A 20,076-nucleotide genomic window follows, 5' to 3' on the forward strand; every position below is an offset into this window, starting at 1 on the left:
TTCTCCCACACTCTACCTTTCTTGTTCCTCTTTGACTTCTAAGTTGTCTGACTAAAATTGTATTATTACTTTTTTTCTCCTTTCTCTTCCTCTTTTCTACCCTTCTCCACTTTTTCCTCCTCTTCCAGTTCCAAATCCTTACATTCACCCTCTTTTCCCTCCAATTACCCCCTCTCTGAGTTCAAAGTGCAAACTATTCCCTGGCTGCTTGCACCTAATTCTTGGTCAGTGGTTATCCCTTTGGAGACTCAGAATAAGATCTCACTAGAAGCCCTCAGTGGGGTCTTTCCTGCTACTCTTTTCAATAGATAGGACAATGCTACCAACTGTGTTGTTGACAACAAACTCAGAGAAGAGAACAGAGACCAAGTGGTTTTGCAAACATAGTGAGGTACAGAAAAGGAATGAGGCATCTGGCAAGTTGGAAGGGGTGGGCAGGGAGGGAGGCAACATGGAAGGATTAGTGAAGGAAGATCTTTTTCCATATAACACTCCATGGAGTAAGGTACTGTCATAAAGAAGTTTCACCTTTGTTTTGCCTCCCTTAAAGTCAACTTTTCATCTCCCCACACAGTCACTCAGGTATTGCAACCATAACAGAAACAGGAATACCTGAAGTCAAAGTCGTACACTTATTCTCTTATTTCCTTACACCTTTATAAAGAAACAGTGTGTGTTCACTCAAAGTAAGGTCCATCTACTGTTTGGAGGAAGCAGCTTACTCTGAGCATCAGAAAACAATTTGCAAGACAGGAAGTTTAAACAAATGTTTAGTTCTGCATTTGGTGGTCTAATACTTTATGATCTTTTAAATACTTGTTCGAATTTTTAGTGTGTGGAGCTCATCAGTACCTTAGTCAACGTTTGAATTGCCAGATGATCTTCTGAGATTGTTCCCAGGTACCCAAAGGAAAGAAAAATCTAAGTCATTCTTACTTGAGATCCTCTTTAGAATTTTGAGGTGAAAGGGAAATTCTTTGGGGGACCAATAAATTACAAAGTACTGGTTTGCCAGGTAAAAAAAACAGTGTATTGATCACTTTAAAGAGTACTGAAAAGTAAGTTTCACCCAAACCCTTCTGAAAAAAAAAAATCTGCTGTTTATTTGACAAAATCATGTAGTATTTGGTTGTAGGAAAAGTCCTTTCTGTCTAAATATAATTTATCCTTGATACTATCCTTGATAAATGAAGCTATTTATCTGGTCCCAAGCTTTTTATTGGAGTGGGAAGGGGTGTAGTTATGGCTTGTGAGATTTTTTTTTTTTTATTGAGTTGGAAGGGAGGAGGCCGGGATGTAAAAGGAACTAGGGGGTGGGCTTCCAGAGGAAATTACAGAGGGGGAGTTAGTAAGAAGATTCTCTTAGTCTTCATGCCAGGATGGGAGGCCCAGAGAGGTCTGATACCAGGTGCCCTGCTGTTGCCTGATTGGCACAGGCAGTATCTGTCAATCAACTCTCACTTGGCAACAAGTTACACCTGCAGCTTGAGTTTAATACTTATCAATGCCGGCACCCATACTGTGTGCAACTGCTTGGGCCCCAGTAACATCCAACCACTAAACAGGGTATATTTCGAAAGCCTTGAACGCTAAGTAATAGCATGATCTCATTCAAGGCTAACCCATTTACCTTCTATTTAAATGCTCTGGGAAACAAAGGGTAATGTCTTATTTGGAAACAATTTTCCGGATTGTGGTAGGAAAAAAATCTAGACCAATTCAAAGTCAGCTATGCAAGATCCAAGAACTACAAAGCATTCCTGTGATGCACGCTGGAGTGCAGGGTGTTTATAAAATAAATTGCTCCATTGATATGGAAAATAATGCACCAAGCACAGTTCATACAAAGTATTTTCAGGGGGTCTCAGGCGACTTATTTTAAAATCTAATTTGAGAAGCAGGAGGAAAAAAAATCTTTCAATCGCTAAGTGGATAATACAGTTTATAATTTGTAAACCATTTCTTTTATATCCATCTTACTGACTTTCCAAGATATACTGAATCTCAGTGCACACCCATTTTCTCTTAAGTTTTCAAAGGAGAAATGGGTATGTCATTCTGACACAATATCCTTGTTGGTTGTTGTTGTTGTTTTATAAAATTCATTCACAATGTAACTGATGTTTGTGGATAATGAGTGAAACAAATCAAAAGATTTAACAAACTCTCTTTCTCCCAAATGAGAAGGTAGTTGAAAACCAAGCTTTTAACCTGAATATTTAGAGAAAAATAAATATGAAATAACATTTCTTTTCTAATATAATTACATATTATTTGATAAGTTTACTATTAGATACTGAATGCCTGAAATGAAAGTAGTTTAATCTGTACAGAGAACAATTCACTGTTGCCCTGAATACAGGAACAACCCTGCAATAAAAAGAAAAAAACCTGCAGCAATAATAATAGTAATTGAGAGGAAAGAATCATTATTCCTTACCTTAGACAACCATCAGGGTCAGGAAAATTAACAACCTTACAAAAAAGTAGAAAAGATATCACGTGCTCACTGCCCAACATGCTGAAACAATTTCTTTATGCCTATCATTACTATTATTATTATTACATGTTTGTTTCTATTAGAGAATGGCCATCACATTGCTGTTGTTGAAGTTATACAGGGCCAGCACTTTCTATATTTTCCATGCTGCATAAAATAAATACATACTTGTAATTTCAAAAAGAGGCAGTAGATGAGAAATATGGGGGACCACTGATTTCTCAGAAGAGTTCTTCTGGCTATTTTTATGAAAAAGGAATGCCCTATCCATCTCTGCCTCCTTTTGTTTCAGAACTGGACATAGAAAACCCTTAAGTACCAAGAATATTTTGGAGTTAAAAATGATCACTTAAAATTTGGAGTCTATATTTTGGGACCTAGGGCTATCTTCTTTGTAAATAAGGTAGTGTTTGAGCCAAAAATCATCTCAGTAAGATTGATCCAATGTTTTAAAAATTATCAGAAATTCAGTAATCCTGTCAAATGCTGTTATTCATTGGCAGACGATATTTGCCACAAGGCTAATAAGCACAGGAAAAACTTGGGCCCTCAAGTAGAATGTTCGGTTTTCAAGCTAACTTTCTTAAATTGCTTAAATACTAAGAATCCAACTGTACCCTGGGTCACATATAGGCTTTCAGTTTGTGTTGGGTTGGTTTTTTGTTTTTTGTTTTTTTTTTAGAAAAGGAGAGTGTCAGTGGACAGAAGGGGGGGGGGGGTGTCTAGTGACCAGTGCAGCCAGGCTGCTCCAGTTGGGAGAAAGGTTGACTTTTTAACTTTTAAGGAAGGCCTTTCCTTTGGTAAGAGACATTGGAGAAACTGGGGATTGCAGCTGTCAATGGGGTTATCAAAAAATGTAGCAACCGTATTAAGAATAGGTAACAATGGAAAATTAAGCTGAAAGATATCTGGGGGAAAGACTGAGTACTCAAATGGCTCAAAGTTGGATTGTCCAAGTTGAATTCACACCATACATTTTCTCCGAATTTGGGCTTCTTTTCTATATTTTCTCCACCTCTCTCTCTCTCTCTCTCTCTCTCTCTCTCTCTCTCTCTCTCTCTCTCTCTCTCTCTCTCACACACACACACACACACACACACACACACACATCATTCCCTCTCTCTCCTTCCAAGACTGAAATAATGCCATGCCAGCCAATCTCAACTTTTTCCTGCTTTAGTCGGAGAAGGATCCCAATGTTGCAATTTCGACCATTTAAACCTATTTAGGGGGGTCGTATTATTACCACGTTGAGTTTTTCGTTTGAAAATCAAATCATTAATCATTCTGAGAGCGCCAGTGGGGAAGAGGGTTAGGATGGCTAACTCCTAGTTCCCTCGCTCAGGAAGCAATGTGGCTTGTGTGACCCCCTTCGTAAGCCCCTCCCTCCTCTCCCTTCCTTTTTTCCTTCCTTCCCTCCCTTCCTCCCTCCCAGAGTTTATATATCTCACCTCCTCACGTCACTCGACAGCGCGCCATGCAAATAATCCCCCCGCCGCAGCGCTCCCATTGGCCGCGGCAAACTCATTTAATGGCAGCTCTGCGCTCAGCGTATGGCTGCTGGGTCCCTGGCTCTGTGTGTGTCTCTTTCCCTGCTCCTCCTCTTCTAATTCCCCCAGCCGAGAGGAGGGAAACCAGAGAGAGAACAAATTACTGGGCAACTTCTCTCGAGCTCTAAGGTGTTTTCCCCCTTGCTTCCTTTCCTTTCTCTCGTTCTTATTCCCCCTCTCTCTTTTATCTTTCCTCCTCCTCCTCCTCCTTGGTACAATTTTAATTGCACCCCCCCTTTTGAAGGCGGGGTGGTATAAGTGCTCCCCCCCTCTTTCTTGGCACCTGGGACCCGCAGATGCAAATCACACGCTCCTCTCCTCTCTCTCTCTAGAAGTTGTAGCCACCAAGTTTTAAAGCCTATAAAGAATAAGCGAGGAGGAAGAAGGAGAGAAGGAAAGAGAGAGCGAGTGTGTGAGGGATCCAAAGCGGGAAAGAAGAACACCCTGTGCGGAGCGAGAGCCTGGGTACATCAGCCACTCTCTCACTCCTCCTAAAGTGAAGCAGCAACTTTACAACTGATTTGCACCTGTTTGAACAGCTCCAGCTAGAGAGGCGACGACAGCAGCAGCAGCGGCAGGAGAAGCAGCAGCAGCAGCGGCAGCAGCAGCGGCAGCAGCAGCAGCAGCAGCAGCAGCAGGAGCAAAGAAACACCATCCCCTGAGCCAAGTGGTTTTTGCACGAGGAAAAAGTTTTACCTGCAATTCTTATAGCCGCTGCATGTGTGCTTGGTTTTTGTTTTCTTGCGTTTTTGCTTCGTTTTTCACTCTCTAAATTTTCTCATTAATAACCATAGGATCTTAAAAAAATTTTTTTTTTTACATCTCTCCATTTTTGATCACCTCTCTGTCTTCCTGGTCCTCTATGCTTCACGCCTTTTTCTTCTGGTGTTGGTGAACACTAAAAGCCGCTTGAATGTACAGCATGATGATGGAAACGGACTTGCATTCCCCGGGTGGGGCCCAGGCCCCCACGAACCTAACGGGCCAGACCGGGGCTGGCGGAGGAGGCGGGGGCGGCGGCGGCGGAGGAGGAGGAGGAGGAGGCAGCAACAAGGCCAACCAGGATCGGGTCAAACGGCCCATGAACGCTTTCATGGTATGGTCCCGGGGCCAGCGGCGCAAGATGGCCCAGGAAAACCCTAAGATGCACAACTCCGAGATCAGCAAGCGGCTGGGGGCCGAGTGGAAAGTCATGTCCGAGGCAGAGAAGCGCCCTTTCATCGACGAGGCGAAGCGTCTACGGGCTCTGCACATGAAGGAGCACCCGGATTATAAATACCGGCCTCGGCGAAAAACCAAGACCCTACTCAAAAAGGACAAGTACTCGCTGGCCGGGGGCTTGCTGACGGCTGGAGCCGGAGGTGGGGGCCCGGCGGTCGGGGTGGGCATGGGAGTGGGAGTGAGCCCTGCAGGGGTGGGCCAGCGGCTGGAAAGTCCCGGAGGCACGGCGAGTGGGGGCTATGCGCACATGAACGGCTGGGCCAACGGAGCTTACCCGGGCTCGGTGGCGGCGGCGGCTGCCGCGGCGGCGATGATGCAGGAAGCGCAGCTCGCTTACAGCCAACACCCGGGCGCTGGGGGAGCGCACCATCATCCACATGCGCACCCCCACCACCCCCACCACCCTCACAACCCGCAGCCTATGCACCGCTACGACATGGGCGCACTTCAATACAGCCCCATCTCCAATTCCCAGGGCTACATGAGCGCCTCGCCCTCGGGCTACGGGGGCCTCTCCTATGGCGCCGCGGCTGCCGCAGCCGCTGCCGCGGGCGGCCCACACCAGAACTCGGCTGTGGCGGCAGCGGCAGCTGCGGCGGCCGCGTCGTCGGGCGCCTTAGGCGCGCTGGGTTCTCTGGTTAAATCCGAGCCGAGTGTCAGCCCTCCGGTCACCTCGCACTCGCGGGCTCCATGCCCCGGGGACCTGCGCGAGATGATAAGCATGTACTTACCCGCCGGGGAAGGAGGAGACCCCGCTGCCGCGTCGGCGGCAGCGGCAGCCGCGGCGGCGGCTCAGAGCCGGCTACATTCCCTGCCCCAACACTACCAGAGCGCCAGCACTGGAGTCAATGGCACTGTCCCCTTGACACACATCTAGTTTCAGAGACTGCGAGCGAGCAAGCTGCCGCGCGCTAGAATGAGTTAGAGAGCGAGCGAGAGAGACTGGCAAAGAAAAAAAAAAAACCTTACATTGCAACAAACACACAGCAAACAACAAACTTGTACCTCTGCGATGGGACTGTCGCTCCCCACCCCACCCCACCCCCACTCACAGCCCTGTTCCCCTCCCTCCCCTTACCTCCGAAATTCGCTTTTCCTCCCCCCACCACCGCCGCCGCTGCCACCACCTGGACTTTCCTTTTTGTACAGAATGTTTTGATGTTCTTGTAAAAAAAAAAACAAACAACCCGATAATATTAATAATGAGGAAAAGAAGGTAACAGTTGCTCTATTTACCTTTTTAGAAGCTCCCGGGAACTAGTTATTGAGACTAGTTTTGCGTTTTAGACTGAACTTCGGTGTTTTATTGAGACTTTTTGTACAGTATTTATCATTCATTGAGAAGGCATATAGCGTTTTATTTGCTAAAGAGGGAAAAAAAAGCAGACAAAGATATGGGCGATGCCAACTTTTATATAACCGCTGAAGCATTAACTTATCCTTGCATCGGTTCCTTATGGCGCTTTATTGCCTAAGATAGAGTGATGGGGGACAATTCTCATTTGTTACAGTTGTAGTAAAGCAACTCCGAACCACACGTTAAAGTTTTTTTTTGTTGTTTTTTGTTGTTTTTTTTTGGTAGCTGTTACCGCTTTTTTCTGTTTATTTATATAAAGAGACATCCCCCCTCTTTTTTTTTTCGGACTGCGATGTTATGTTCTGGTTTTTGTAAAACTTTCTGTATCTGAGATCTTCCCCCTTTTTTTGTTTTGTATGATTTCTTGTAAATGCATTGTGATTTTTTTTTATTTAGGCGTTTGGGAGGGGGAGGATTCAGATTGTGTACATAGTTTACTAAGAAGCCTTTCTGCTAAAAAAAAAAAAAGGAGAGAGAAAGAAAAACCTCAAAACCTCCCCTCCCCTGGATTTTGAGTTAATAAATTTTTAAGTGAAAAATGTTTTTTTTCTCCACTAAATTTGAGATGTATTAATTTTAATCATATGTATAAACACCCTGAAAAATCATTGGTAAATCTGGAGGGGGAAGGAGAGAGAAGTTAATCTGGGTGAGCCGAGAATAACAGAAACCGTCCCCCTTCCCCGCCCTGAATTGGAGGGGGCATTTCTAATAGTCAATATCGTATGTAAGAGGAGAAAGTGAAAAATCAGTGAGGCTTGGGTTTTCCACGGAGATTATTTTTAATATCTATTAAGTGTTGTTAAGGAAGGCAAAATATTAAAAAAAAAATATTTCCATAGTCTGGCCCATTCGTTTGCTTGTTTTATCTGTGGAAGGCAATATCTTGGTGTGAGTTTACTTGCTGTGAAGCTTTGCCGCCTTAAACTGGTATAGGGTCCAGACTGCACTTCTGTGTGGAGGGGGCAGGAGGGGGGAGGGGGGGGAGGGGAAAGACCCCAGTGGCGGGACTGGGCCAGGGATGGGGGACAAAGACAACGGCGGTGCACATGTGCCCCTGTTCCCCCTGTAATTAACACGATTGCAAGCAGAACTGATCTATCTGGGTTTGGCTCACAGAAACACAATCTCTGAACCAAAAATATACTCAAATTGAGTCCCCTGGTCCCTGTTCTATGTCCCTTCCCCCTCCTCTCCCTATCCTTTGGGGAAGGGTGAAACATTTTGTGGAACTTTCAAAATATTAAAAAAAAAAAAAAACAAACCTGCGTGAACTGGGATGCAAGTTGTTAACAACCGGTGTGAAAGCTGTAAAGCTAAATGCTGTGTTTGTTCTTAACAGGATCCTTAAGGTTGTTTAATGCTTTAAAAAATGAATTCTATTTTTTCTAGGTGTTTATCGGTACCTTGACATTTTTCTCTGGAATTAAAAGTTTTCTGTAAAACTTTGTCTACTAGTAATTTGACAGCATTAAATATTGCATTTAAAAGTCATACGGTAGCAAATACATTTGAAACTAGTTGTGATATTAAGATAAAATTATATTTAAAAGAACTTTTAAAGTCCAGATTGGGAAATATGGGTTTCAGAAGCTCTAGGCCTTTCTCCCCTTCTCCACCCCCCGCGTCCCACTGATTTCTCAGCTTGTTTACTTGGTGGCGAAAGAATCCATATTTGGTCAGATATTAGTTGGGGGGAAGAATCGGGAAAAGTCTGAGTTAGAAACTACACTTTAACGTCCTTCTTTGACCATTGACGTGTGTCAGTCGTTGGAATCACTCTGGATCATTTTGCTTACACTGCTCAATTCTTAAAGTAATTTGCGAAATTTCCATGGACCATGTCTATTGTTTTCTAACAAGGTAATAAAAATCTTTCTTTTTTCTTTTCTTTTCTTTTTTTAAAAGTAACTTGGTCCTTTGTTGGTCCTTCAAAAGTGTCCCTGGGAACGTGTGTGGCGTCTTTAGATGGGTGAGCGGAATAGTTCCACAGTCACCGACTGCCTTGGACACAAAGACCCCTGTGAGAAATCCTAGTCCGCTCTGTTCACTGGAGTCCGGCCTTAACTTTGGAAACCGTTACATGGGCACGCTGAAAACATACTGAATAATTTGAGGTGCCGGCTTTAGTGGTGACGCTGTCCACAGGGCTCCTGCAGTGTGCATATGCTTGTGTGCCCGCCAGATGTATTTATGATGTGTCTGTGTGTGAAGACCTGGTCATCCAGATGTATTCAGAGGCAGATTCTAGACAGCCCTAGGTTATCCCCCAATGAAACATTACCTGCAATCGGAGGCCCATTAGGTAATGAAGAAAACTGAGGCGGCGAGTCTCAGCTGGAAAACCAGCAGAAATCAAAAAGTTCAGACATATTGGCAGAGGTGTGATGGACATCTGAAAGCTGTTTATAAAAGTGCTGACATTTCCGCTGCAGCAGCTAACACTGGGTGGTTTTCCCCGTCGTCCTCTTTTTTCCCCTCTCTTTCTTTTCTTACTTTTTCTCTTGAGGTTCGTGCTGGGAACCAAGAGAGAGCTCTTGAATGAGTCTGCCCGAAAGCATTCTTGAGGGAAAGACATTTTCAGGAAGTTGAAATATTTTCCTGATTGAGATGCCAGGACTGAATTCGTGTGACAGTATTGTGAGCCTCCAACATTAAAAGTGTAGATAAATGAGTAACAGGGAGTTGTACAGGCTTCCAAACGGACCCCAAGAGGGTCGGGCAGTGCTCAGGTGTTAAATACCAAGCATTCTATGCCCAGGACACTGCCTCGCTTGGATAAGGTGATGCCAAGCTCCCCGGGGCTTCTTGCTCCCCGTTAGCTCCACTTTCTTTTCAAACCTTGGGAAAAATGTGGAGAGGCTGGGTACTGGGGTTAAGACAAAAGTTTCAGTAACTTTGTTTCGAAAGCCTAGAGGGTCAATTCTTGAATTCTGAATACATTGGACGGATTTGTTTGTTTTTGCCAGAGCTTCTCTGTAAAGTCTACCATTGGTTTGTGAACTTAGTAGGATTTTAAAGTGATTTTGTTTTTGTTTTGACATCCTCCTTTTTGGAAAGAAAAAAGTTGCATCCAAACCTCCTCTCTCTTGTCTTCTTCCCCCCCCCCCCCCCCCGCAAAAAACCCAGCGACAGTAAATAATTTAGTTCAAGAGCATTTATAGATTCAGTGAACCTGAATTGCAGATGTTCGTCCAATTAAGTGACTGACAGGTTTATTAAAATAATGTATGTATAGAAATAATAACACACATATATGCATGCATTTCATTTCGCTTACAAAGAAAGGGAGAAGTTTAAACGGAAGGAAATTCCAGTTAATTAGGGAAATTCTCTACTTGTACCTAGCTACAAGTAAAGCCCTAGGATTCCTTATGGGTGGAGTGGTCAGTGGTCACCCATTCTTTCTCTTTCCTTCTGCACTCTACTCAGGACTTCCTTCCTTCAGCCGGGGGCCAGCTCTCTCCCTGGAGCCCCGAGTTGTAACTGGTCTCCTACCCTCCCCCTACCCCGTACTCTCTTCAGAGCCATCTCCTCCTCCCCAGGAGCGCCCTGGAGGGAAAGGAACCAGAAGCGTTGGCGGCAGAATTTAATAACAGGTTTGATTCCTTCGAAACTTCAAGTGAAAAGCAAACTTGGCCTTGGCTGTAACTCTTTTTCCAGGGTGACTGTTTAGCTGTTTTGAAAGCCCCGGCCAGATGGGGAGGAGGTGAGGGGGTGGGAGAGTTGGGCAGATCCCCCGGGGAGCCGCGTGTGCTTCCCGCTCCCTTGGGGGGGGGGGGTGAGAGAGAGAGAGAGAAAGTGAGAGAGTCAGAGAGTCAGAGAGAGAGAGAGAGAGAGAGAGAGAGAGAGAGAGAGAGAGAGAGAGAGAGAGAGAGAGAGAGAGAGAGAGAGGAGAGAGAGGAGAGAGAGAGAGAGAGAGAGAGAGAGAGAGAGAGAGAGAGAGAGAGAGGAGAGAGGAGAGAGAGAGAGAGAGAGAGAGAGAGAGAGATTGGGGTTTGGGGGTGGGATTAGCGAAAGTATATGACTCTGGGCCTATGGGTGAGGATCTCCTATACCTTAACCTTCAGGGCAGGAGCTGGGAGGATGAGGAAAGGGGTTAAAGTGATGCTTGAAAGACATTTTTGGAAGCATATTAAATAGGAAGAGACTTTTGCGTCCCTTCTCTCCCACATCTTCCTCTTTCTGCTTCCCCCCATCCTTCCAGGATCGCCTCAGCTGGAGACTAAAGCCTGAAGGCGATTTCCCTGCTAAGGAGGCTAGAAACAGTTCCTTCCTTCCTTCCTTCCTTCCTTCCTTCCTTCCTTCCTTCCTTCCTTCCTTCCTTCCTTCCTTCCTTCCTTCCTTCCTTCCTTCCTTCCTTTCTCCCTCCCTCCCTGTCTTCCTCCCTCCCTCCTTCCCTCCTCTCTTCTCTCCTTCTCTTCCTCTCCAGCTGCGAGCCCGCCCGGCAGGCAGCCCAGCCCGAAGGGACCCCCGCTCCGCTTGGCGGTGTTAGAGCGCTTTATGAGCCACAAACTCTAACCCACCCAGGAAAACAAAACATCTCATCTGGAAATGCATTACACAGTAAACACGGAACTGAAATGAGGGCATTGGTGTCTGCTTTGGCATTCAGCTGGGATTTGGGGTGGGGAGAAAGAAATATCACCCCCCCCCCAGCCCCTTCCCAGTGAGCTACTTCACCCTTCTCCCCCGCATCCTTCAGGGTGTTCTTCTCACACCCGGTGCCACCCCCCCAACCTCCTCCACTTCCTCTTTGGCTTTCTTCCCCCACCCACTCTTATTCCCAGACTCTCTCTTCTCTCTTCCAGTGCTCCTCCTTCCATTCTCAACACTTTCTCCCTACTTTTTCAACCATCTTGCCTGTGTTATAAACGTTGCAACAAGCTATTTCCTAATTTATCTCCTTCGAGTTCCTTTCTGTTTCCTTAATTCCATTTGTTAGTTTCCTTTCTTTTCTACTTCTTTCTAATTTAGCCTACCTTCTTCCTTTTAATACTATCTGTTTCCTTATTTTTCATTTCATCTTATCTCACTTTTTCTATCTTTCCTCATATTATCCATTATTCATTTTTCTATCTTCTATCACTCTTTTGATTCCTAATTTCTCCTCACCTGTTTCTTTTATTCTTTCTTCCTACATTTTCTTTAACCCTTTTACTTACAACCTTTCTCATTCTTCATTTTTTTTCTTCCCAACCTTTTCATTTCCCCTTTCTATAGATATTCCCTTCCTCTATTACTTCAGTAGATGCCCTTCGAATGACTCTTCTCCATGGGGAACTTGTTTGGAAATCTCTATCTTAGCACCACTGGAAATAAGGCTATAATGTCAAGGTCAGGCAGGTGTAAGGGATTCAGGGCCAGATCTTTAGCTTCCTCCTTATTCTCTTCTCCACTAGTTCCCTGTCATTGTATCATTCCTTGGCCTTCTATTAGAGAAGTTCTGTCACTTCCAGGAGCTAGATTAGGAAGCTAGAGATGGAGGATCTCTAACTACCCAGCTCCCAATGCACTCAACTGCTGCTGAGGCCGGGGTTGGGTGTCAGCCACTGGGGGATTAAGATGACTGATGTGAAGGAAGGAGGCAGAGTGTTTTTGTGTTTAAAGAGAGCAGGATTAGTGGAGAGAAAGTCCTGACCCTGGGGTCATCTGTGAGTCAAACCCTTTTACAATCACCCAGTGGAACAAGCACATTGCTAGGTTGTAGCCTGCAACAAGTGGGTGAGAGGGGAAGAGAGGGAAGGAAGGAAAAGAGAAAGAGAAGGCAGAAGATGAGAACTTTGTCACCCTTCTCCTAGAAAAAAATTAACCTGGGAACTGGAAGAACTAAGGGATACAGAAAAGAGATGAAGGGGGAAGGGGATGCACAAACAAAAAAGAAAGACTATTTTGCGTTAGATCTATGTTCTTAAAAATTCTTGGTAGAAATATCATAGGAGTATTTGTATGTATAGATGTATGTGTGGTTATGAGGGCATAATGTTCTTGTTTCCTCTTCTGCCTTGGGTTGTTCTTAAAGAATGGAAAACCAGAAGGATGATAGTACCCCTGTCCTTGAATTCCTGGGTGGACACTTATTCCCTCCATCTTCTCTGCTGTGGTTGAATTAGCTCTAGTAATAAACATAATTATGCTGCTTCTAGAAGCAAAAACATAAGTTGGACACACAATGGCACTTTCTTTCACTTTCTTCTGCAGGCCCTCTATGGATAATCATGCCTCTTTTCCCTTCCCAATCTTTTCCCTTCCCAAAACTTTTGAGCTGCTTTTGGCATAGCCAGAAATAGGGGGCTCAATGTGTCATTAAGTGTCTGGAAACTATGCTACTTTGCCCTGTGTTTAAAATGGCAGTTATTTGGGAAGTAAGCTCAGCAAGGAGGGATGATTGATAGCAGTTGGGGTCTGTCCTGCCCTTAGTGCTCAAAATCCCTATTTTTCATATGATTCTGCAGGAATATGGGAATTTTGTGAAAAGGATAGGTTTTCAAAAATCAAGGAACAAAGGCCATTTAATGCACCTGATGTTGATAGATCAGGAGGAGAGGACAGGAAGAGAAATAAAAGTGGAAGAATGGTAGAGAAAAGAGGAGGAAAAGAGAAAGGAAGAGAAGATGAGGAGGAGAAGGGGAAAGAGAAAGAGAAAGGAGATAGGTAAGAGACAGAGATATACAGAAAGAAACCAAGACTTTGTCAGATGGAAACAGAGATAGACTGAGAGAGACAAAGAAAGACAGACAGAGAGGGCGGGAGAAGGAGAAGGGAGAAAGGAGAAGACAAAAAATGGAAAGTGACAGAAAGAAAAGAAAAATTAGAAGAGAAGAGAACATAATGAAAGAAAAGAAGAAAAAAGTAGAGAAAGAGAAAATGGTAAAAGACAAAAGGATCAAAATAGTGAAATAAAATAGCAAAACAAGAGAAGAGCAAATGAAGAGAAAGAACTAGTGAAGAGAGGAAAGAAAATTACAAAAGAAGAAAAAGGAAAAAAAAATGGAGGAGAAAGAGCATGATAGGAAATAACCAAAGTAGAGATGTTAAAGTAGAGAAAAAGAAATAAAAAAATAATGAGAGACAAAGGAAAGAATATTTCAAAAGGAAAAAAGAATAAAAGAGAAAGAAAAGATAATGAGAGAACTAAAACAGTGAAAAGGGAAAGAAAATAGAGAAGGAAATGTGGAATGAACATATTCATAAGAAATTATAAAAAGGAAACGTAAAGAGAAGAAAATATGGAAATAAAATAAGTCAATTTGTTTTAGCAAGCTGAACAAGAGCTGCAATAAGGTTAGGTAGAATCTTAAACATATTTTAAAATCTCATGAGGATAAGGAAGGAAGGAGGGAAGGAAGGAAGGAAGGAAGGAAGGAAGGAAGGAAGGAAGGAAGGAAGGAAGGAAGGAAGGAAGGAAGGAAGGAAGGAAGCATTAAAGAAATGGAGAGAGGAGGAGGAAGGGATGGAGAGAGAAAGGAAAAAGAAAAAAGTAAATAAACCATGAACTGCAATATCTCCTCCTCCACACTCCCCAAATGTATTCTAGGAATTTACGCCCAAATGATAACTACTATTCTAATCTGGATAACTTTAGTTCATCATGGAGGTAAATGGGTTCTGAGTTCAAAATCAAGTAACAAGTTGCTACATAGTAAGTTGTTCAGTGTTACCTATAGGGAAAATTTGTCTGTGTCAGAAGCTCTGGACTTTGTGAGTAATTCTCAGTGCCCTGCAGGCAGCTTGCAAGGATTTAATTGCCCTCAGCCACTTCAGAACAACCATGTGGGCACATTAAAGATTTTGTTTGTGAAGAACAGCAGGTCATCACATGCAAAGCCTCGAAATAGTCAGCCAGTCAAATCAGTGGAAAAATCAGCTTTTGTTAGTTTTTGCAGTTTCAGGAATTAGGCATTCACTGCAGAGCTACAGTTTTGAGAAATTGCAATGTCAGGCATGTTCCCAATGGGGAAATATTGTGAAAGTGTGGAGGAACATAAGATTGTGCTTGACAATGGGGAAACTGACAGAGTCATCACCCAGACATTGTTTTCCATTCGAGCACCCCGGAAATGCTAAGAAGTGATGATATCTAGTGGCAGCAACAGCACTTCAAATGAGTCCTCCACATTCCCAAGATGCTGAAATGAGGATTGTAGACCTCAAGAGTACTGACTCTGGACTTCATATAAGGAATACTAGACTTTCTATGATGAATGCACTTTGTGAGTATGTAAAACTAGCTATAGCACAGTTGATCGCTATGGGACAGATCTATATTATTTCTGAAGGAAATCCCGAGTACCATCTTAATTTTAACATAGAGAGATAGTATACAGAAAGTACAGACATTTTAACAGATGTCTCAAAAGCTACACAAAGGAAAGGCTCTAGTGTAGAATGTAACTAGCTCAGGAATGGACATCTAGGTGGCCTGGACTCAGGAGGGTTTGTCTTCCTGAATTCCAATCTAGCTTCAGACATTTGCTAGTTGTTTGACCCTTGATGAGTCACTTAAGCCTGTTTGCCTCAGTTTCCTTGGCTGTAAAATGAGCTGGAAAAGGAGATTGAAAACAACTCTAATATTATTGCCAAGAAAACTCCAAAAGGGATCACAAACATTTAGATATGACTGAACAACACACGGAAAGCTCAGGATTATAAAAACAATAGTCCTGTTCTTTATGTCAGAAATCAGACAAGAGGCAGAGTAAATAGTAGTATAGAGAAAAAAATACTGAACTGGGAGTCAGGAGAGTTGAATTCTTAATCTTTACCAATAATTAATTATATGAACTTGGGCAAATCATTTAAATTTGCCTCACCTATAGGGTGAGGGCTTCAATTTCACCTATAAAATGAGGGAATTGAATATGATAATGTTGAATATACCTTTCAGGTATAAAATTCAGTGACTGATTGGGCAAGAGTTAGAAGTGTAATTAAATGAAAGGAGCATGGGATTTGAAATCAAGAGAGCTGTGATCAGGACTCCCTGTTCTGACACTTCCTGGCTATGTGATCCTAATGTAGTCACAGACTTCTTGCACTTCTCTTTCCTCACTTGGAAAATATAGTTAATTGTCTCATGCTTTGTACTTCATAGTAATGTTGAGAGGAAAGCACACACATCTTAAAGTTTTATGTAATGTGAACTATAAATATTATTATTGCATAAATGTACACCACTTTTTTTTTCTAAGTAAAATTTAGCATGTCCCCAAACTGGCCCAGTTTTCATTCTTACTCGAAAACAAGTATGTCCCATGTAGGATGGAATTTACTTTTAATATGCTAGCCAATATAATTTCTAAAGGCAGGTAGTCCCATTCAATTTAATTTAAGAAAATTTAAGGAAGTACTAATGATTGACTGCAATACAACTATAAAAGACCTAAACAACCTGGGATGATACATTCTTTTGTCCACCTTTCACAACAGATACCACTTTTGCTAACAAAAGTGGGAGAAAGCACTTGAAGTAGATAAAATAGGATTTTGTTTAGCTTTAATGCTAAATTAATTCTCTTAGGTCTCCATAGCCTACCAACTTAACTCTTCTGGACCTCAGGTTCCTAACCTTTAAAGTAAATGGGTCAAGGGCAGCTCAGTGGATAGATTGCCAGTTCTGGAGTAGAGAGGGCACAGGTTCAAATCTGGTCTGAAGCACTTCCTAGCTGTGTGAACCTGGGCAAATTACTTAACCCTAGTTGCCCAGCCCTTACCACTCTTCTATCTTGAAATAAACATGTAATTTTAAGACAGAAAGTAAAAAAAAATTTTTTTAATAAAATAAAATGAGTAGGTTAGATCAGATTCTCTCTATGGTCTCATTCAGCTCAAAGGGGAAAAATCATAAATCATAAGATGACCATGGGATCATCTTGGTTGTATAAGTGATCTGATAATTTTAGGTGAAGAATAACAATCTGTGTCTATTCAGAAATGTGGAGTATTATGATGTTTCCTGAAAAACTTGGACTATGAGAATTTCAGTATTTAGAAAGTGTTAACATTCTAGCATTTTAAAATATTAGAAAATGAGGCAGAAGAAGTTTCCTGCATTAAATTTAACTCTAGTTTGGATGTGGAGAATCATAATTTTATTATCATCAGTGATATATGATAGTATGATTTCTACTTGAATTGCATCTGCTACAACCAACTCCTTCTCCCTACTCTAAATAGATTCCTTGCCTATATCATTGCAAAAGCCTCCCGTTTCATCTTCCTGCCTAAATTCTCTTCCTATTTCTTATATGCAGATCTACCTTTGTGACTCTTCTACTCAAGAAGCCTCCACAGTTTCCTATTGCTTCGAGGATCAAATATAGCCTTCACTGCTTAACTTCTGGAGCATTGCAAAACCTTGACCCATCAATTTTCCTAGTCTCACTGGACATTTCATCCAGGCAAACTGACCTTCTCCCTGTTCCTCACACAGATCACTCTAAGTCCTGTCTTTGCCTTTTCTCTGGCCATTTGATGTAACTGAAATGCATTACCTCCTCATTTATATCTTATAGATGCCTTCTCTTCCTTCGAGATCCAGTTTAGGCAACATAAAGCTTTACCTGATCTTTTCAAATGCCTCCTTTCCAAACTACTTTGAAATGTACTATGTCCTATTTCTTTGTATTTCTTCTATATATACTTGTATAATTAATTGTTGTCTTGCCCATTAGAATGTGAGTCCCTTGCAAATAGAGACCGTTTCATTTATTGTCTTTGTATCCATAGTATCTAACACTGAGTCTGGCAAATAGTAGGTATTTGGTTCTTGTTGAATGATAGCCAAAACTGAAATTATGTACATTGACTCTTTCCTCATAGTTTTGCTCAATAATGTTCCTTAAATCCACTTGCTGCCCTCCCAACCAGTTTTCCAAATAATTGTCTCAACTTTCTACCTCACTTAGGCAGTGAAGAATTCACCTAGTTTGCCTTTTAACATTGTATTCTCATTGCATGAAGTTAGCTTGTAAATAGCCGGAGAGTAATAAGAATTCTATGGGGATGCGTACACATATACTGGCAACTACTAGAGTGTTTAATAATAAATTTGCATTAGATGTTTAATAGTTGTTGTTTTTTTTTTTACCTAAGGATGTAAGGATTGTTTCAATATTTAAAGAACTGAATGTACTTGGAAGTAGAGGATGCTGGGTACTATTCTTCTGTGAATGATGCTAAGATATCTAATTCTAACTAATGCATCAAAACAATGACAATACCCTATCAATTCAATGAAAAAGGAAACTCAAACTCTTTGTCTAGCATCATGTAAAACTAGATGATTTACTGATCAAAAAAATCTCTTCAGCATGTTACATTGACCCAATGGTCAGATTTGACCATTTAGTAAAACCAGCCAGCATATCATTTAGTTCCATTTTCTGGTTGTTATTGTTATTGACATGGAAGAACTCATAGGAGAACTAAGTAAAGTTATATTCTGCATGGTGACGATTTTATAAATATTTACCTTATCAGGACCTGTATTGAGTATATCTATGAAGCCACTATGGATGGAATGAGGAGGAGGGGCACAAATCAATGCCTCAGCTATTGTCTTAATGACACCTTGACTGCAGAGCAGATACTGCATGGGAATGTATACAGGACTGGACTTGATTGGTCCAGTCAAATTTCACCATGTTTTTATAGCTATAACCATTGGCTAGTTGAAAGAATACACAAGGTTTAGTGATTAATTAGTCCTAAATTCTAGGGTTTCTTGGCTTCCTTTGAGTCTAAGCTAAAACCCTACCTTCTATGGTAGGCATTTTCTCATTACTTTTCATTCTAGTCCCTTCCCTCTATTGACTATTTCCAATTTACCCTAGTTATAGTTCATTTATACATAGTTATTTCCATGTTGTCTCCTCCATCAGACTGTGACCTCCTTGAAAGCAGGGATTGTCTTTTAGCTTTCTGTGTATCCCCAACACTTTGCACGATGCTTGGCACATAGTAGGCATTCAATAAGTAATTTTTGACTGCCTAACTGACAGTAATCAGCTCCCTGTATGTTTTAGAAGAAATCATGTAACTTCTATATGCTTTTATTCCCCACTTGCAAAAAGATGTAATTTTAAAAATGAATACATTTACCTTCTTATCACAGAGATTGGGGAAGACTGGATAGATATGAGAGAGCTTTACAAATTTAGGGGCAAACACATTATGTAAATAGACAGTAGTGTCATTATAACCATAGTCAAACATTTTAATTTCCTCTTTATCTGCATGGCATTTCACTAGATATTATGCACATACTTATTATGATGATAAAAAATCACAAATACTCAAAACTTAAATGGATTCATGATCTCACTGATTTGGAAATTCCCTCCAATGATACAGATCATAGCCCATCCATGCCTGTCTAGTTTGCTTAGCTTTCATCCATATGTCCTCCTGCAGGTTTCCGTTGAAAGGTTTATCCATCTTGCTGGAGGTCTTCCTTGATTGCTCTTGCCATTTTGAGGAGGACTACTTTACTATCATCTCTTGCTCTTGCTCCAAGAGTGGTCTATCTTCTTTCACCATTATGCATTTGTCTAATAACATTTTTTTAAATCTAGACTATCTTTTGGAACATCTTATTTGTAATGTGTTGAAGTCTGCTCACACCTCATATGTACTTCTTCACTGACCTCTGAATGATAGCCTTTTTAAAGTCTGAAAATTAAACTGTAACAATATACGATAGGAACTTGTTTTATATAACCACTACATTCCATGACCCTTCAAGTAAGTTGCAAATCAAGCGTAATAGTGAACCCCATTATTCACTAAGTATTTCTTATACAAACACACCTACAGACTTTATGAATTTTCTTCATTTTCTCAAAGTTACCAGCACTACTACTCTTGTACTTTGGGGCCATTATTAATTACTAAATAGTGTTAATGAAACAAAGAGAAAACAATGCTCTGCCAGGGACACAACTTGTTACAAGTGAGAATTCCAGACAATGATTGATTCGGGAACTCATGTTTGGCACAAAACAATGTAATGACTCACACTAATGCTTCTCAGAGAGAGAATGAGCATGATTGGGTGAACTGCTGCAAGACTTTATTCAGCTTGGGACTATGGCACAGATTTAACATGTAATTAATTTTTTTTAATTTTATGTATTCACATTTCTCCTCAGTAGGGCTATTGTGTAGCTGTGCAACCTTGAGCAAGTCACTGAACTCTCTTGTAAAATTTATATATATATATGTATATATATATATAAATATATATAAGTTAATCCAACCTCATCATTTTACAAGTAATATATATTATGTATATACATATATAAAGTGTGTCTATAATTTACACATAATATATTATACATAATTTATAGATATATTCATTTGTAAAATGTTATTGAATTAATTTATCTTCAAGGTCACTTCCAGCTCAAAATGATTTGATGTTAATACTACTTGTTTTTCCACAATGA

The 20,076-nt window shown here is 41.5% G+C and overlaps 1 protein-coding gene and 1 long non-coding RNA gene across 5 annotated transcripts in view; both read left to right on the plus strand.

The window, feature by feature from the left end:
* LOC130455875 (uncharacterized) overlaps positions 1-20,076 on the plus strand; it is a 366,804-nt gene that overhangs the window by 298,560 nt on the left and 48,168 nt on the right. The window lies entirely within an intron of this gene.
* SOX1 (SRY-box transcription factor 1) lies at positions 4,062-8,539 on the plus strand. Its single transcript, XM_007501279.3, has one exon. The coding sequence runs from the start codon at positions 4,964-4,966 to the stop codon at positions 6,146-6,148; it is 1,185 nt and encodes a 394-aa protein (XP_007501341.1). The 5' UTR covers positions 4,062-4,963; the 3' UTR covers positions 6,149-8,539.

This window comes from Monodelphis domestica, chromosome 8, assembly GCF_027887165.1.
Source record: "Monodelphis domestica isolate mMonDom1 chromosome 8, mMonDom1.pri, whole genome shotgun sequence".
In the NCBI taxonomy this organism is placed as follows: Eukaryota; Metazoa; Chordata; class Mammalia; order Didelphimorphia; family Didelphidae; genus Monodelphis; species Monodelphis domestica.

Excerpts from the sequence above, each read along its gene's own strand:
- SOX1 (XM_007501279.3), top strand. The coding sequence starts at position 4,964 with ATGTACAGCATGATGATGGAAACGGACTTGCATTCCCCGGGTGGGGCC.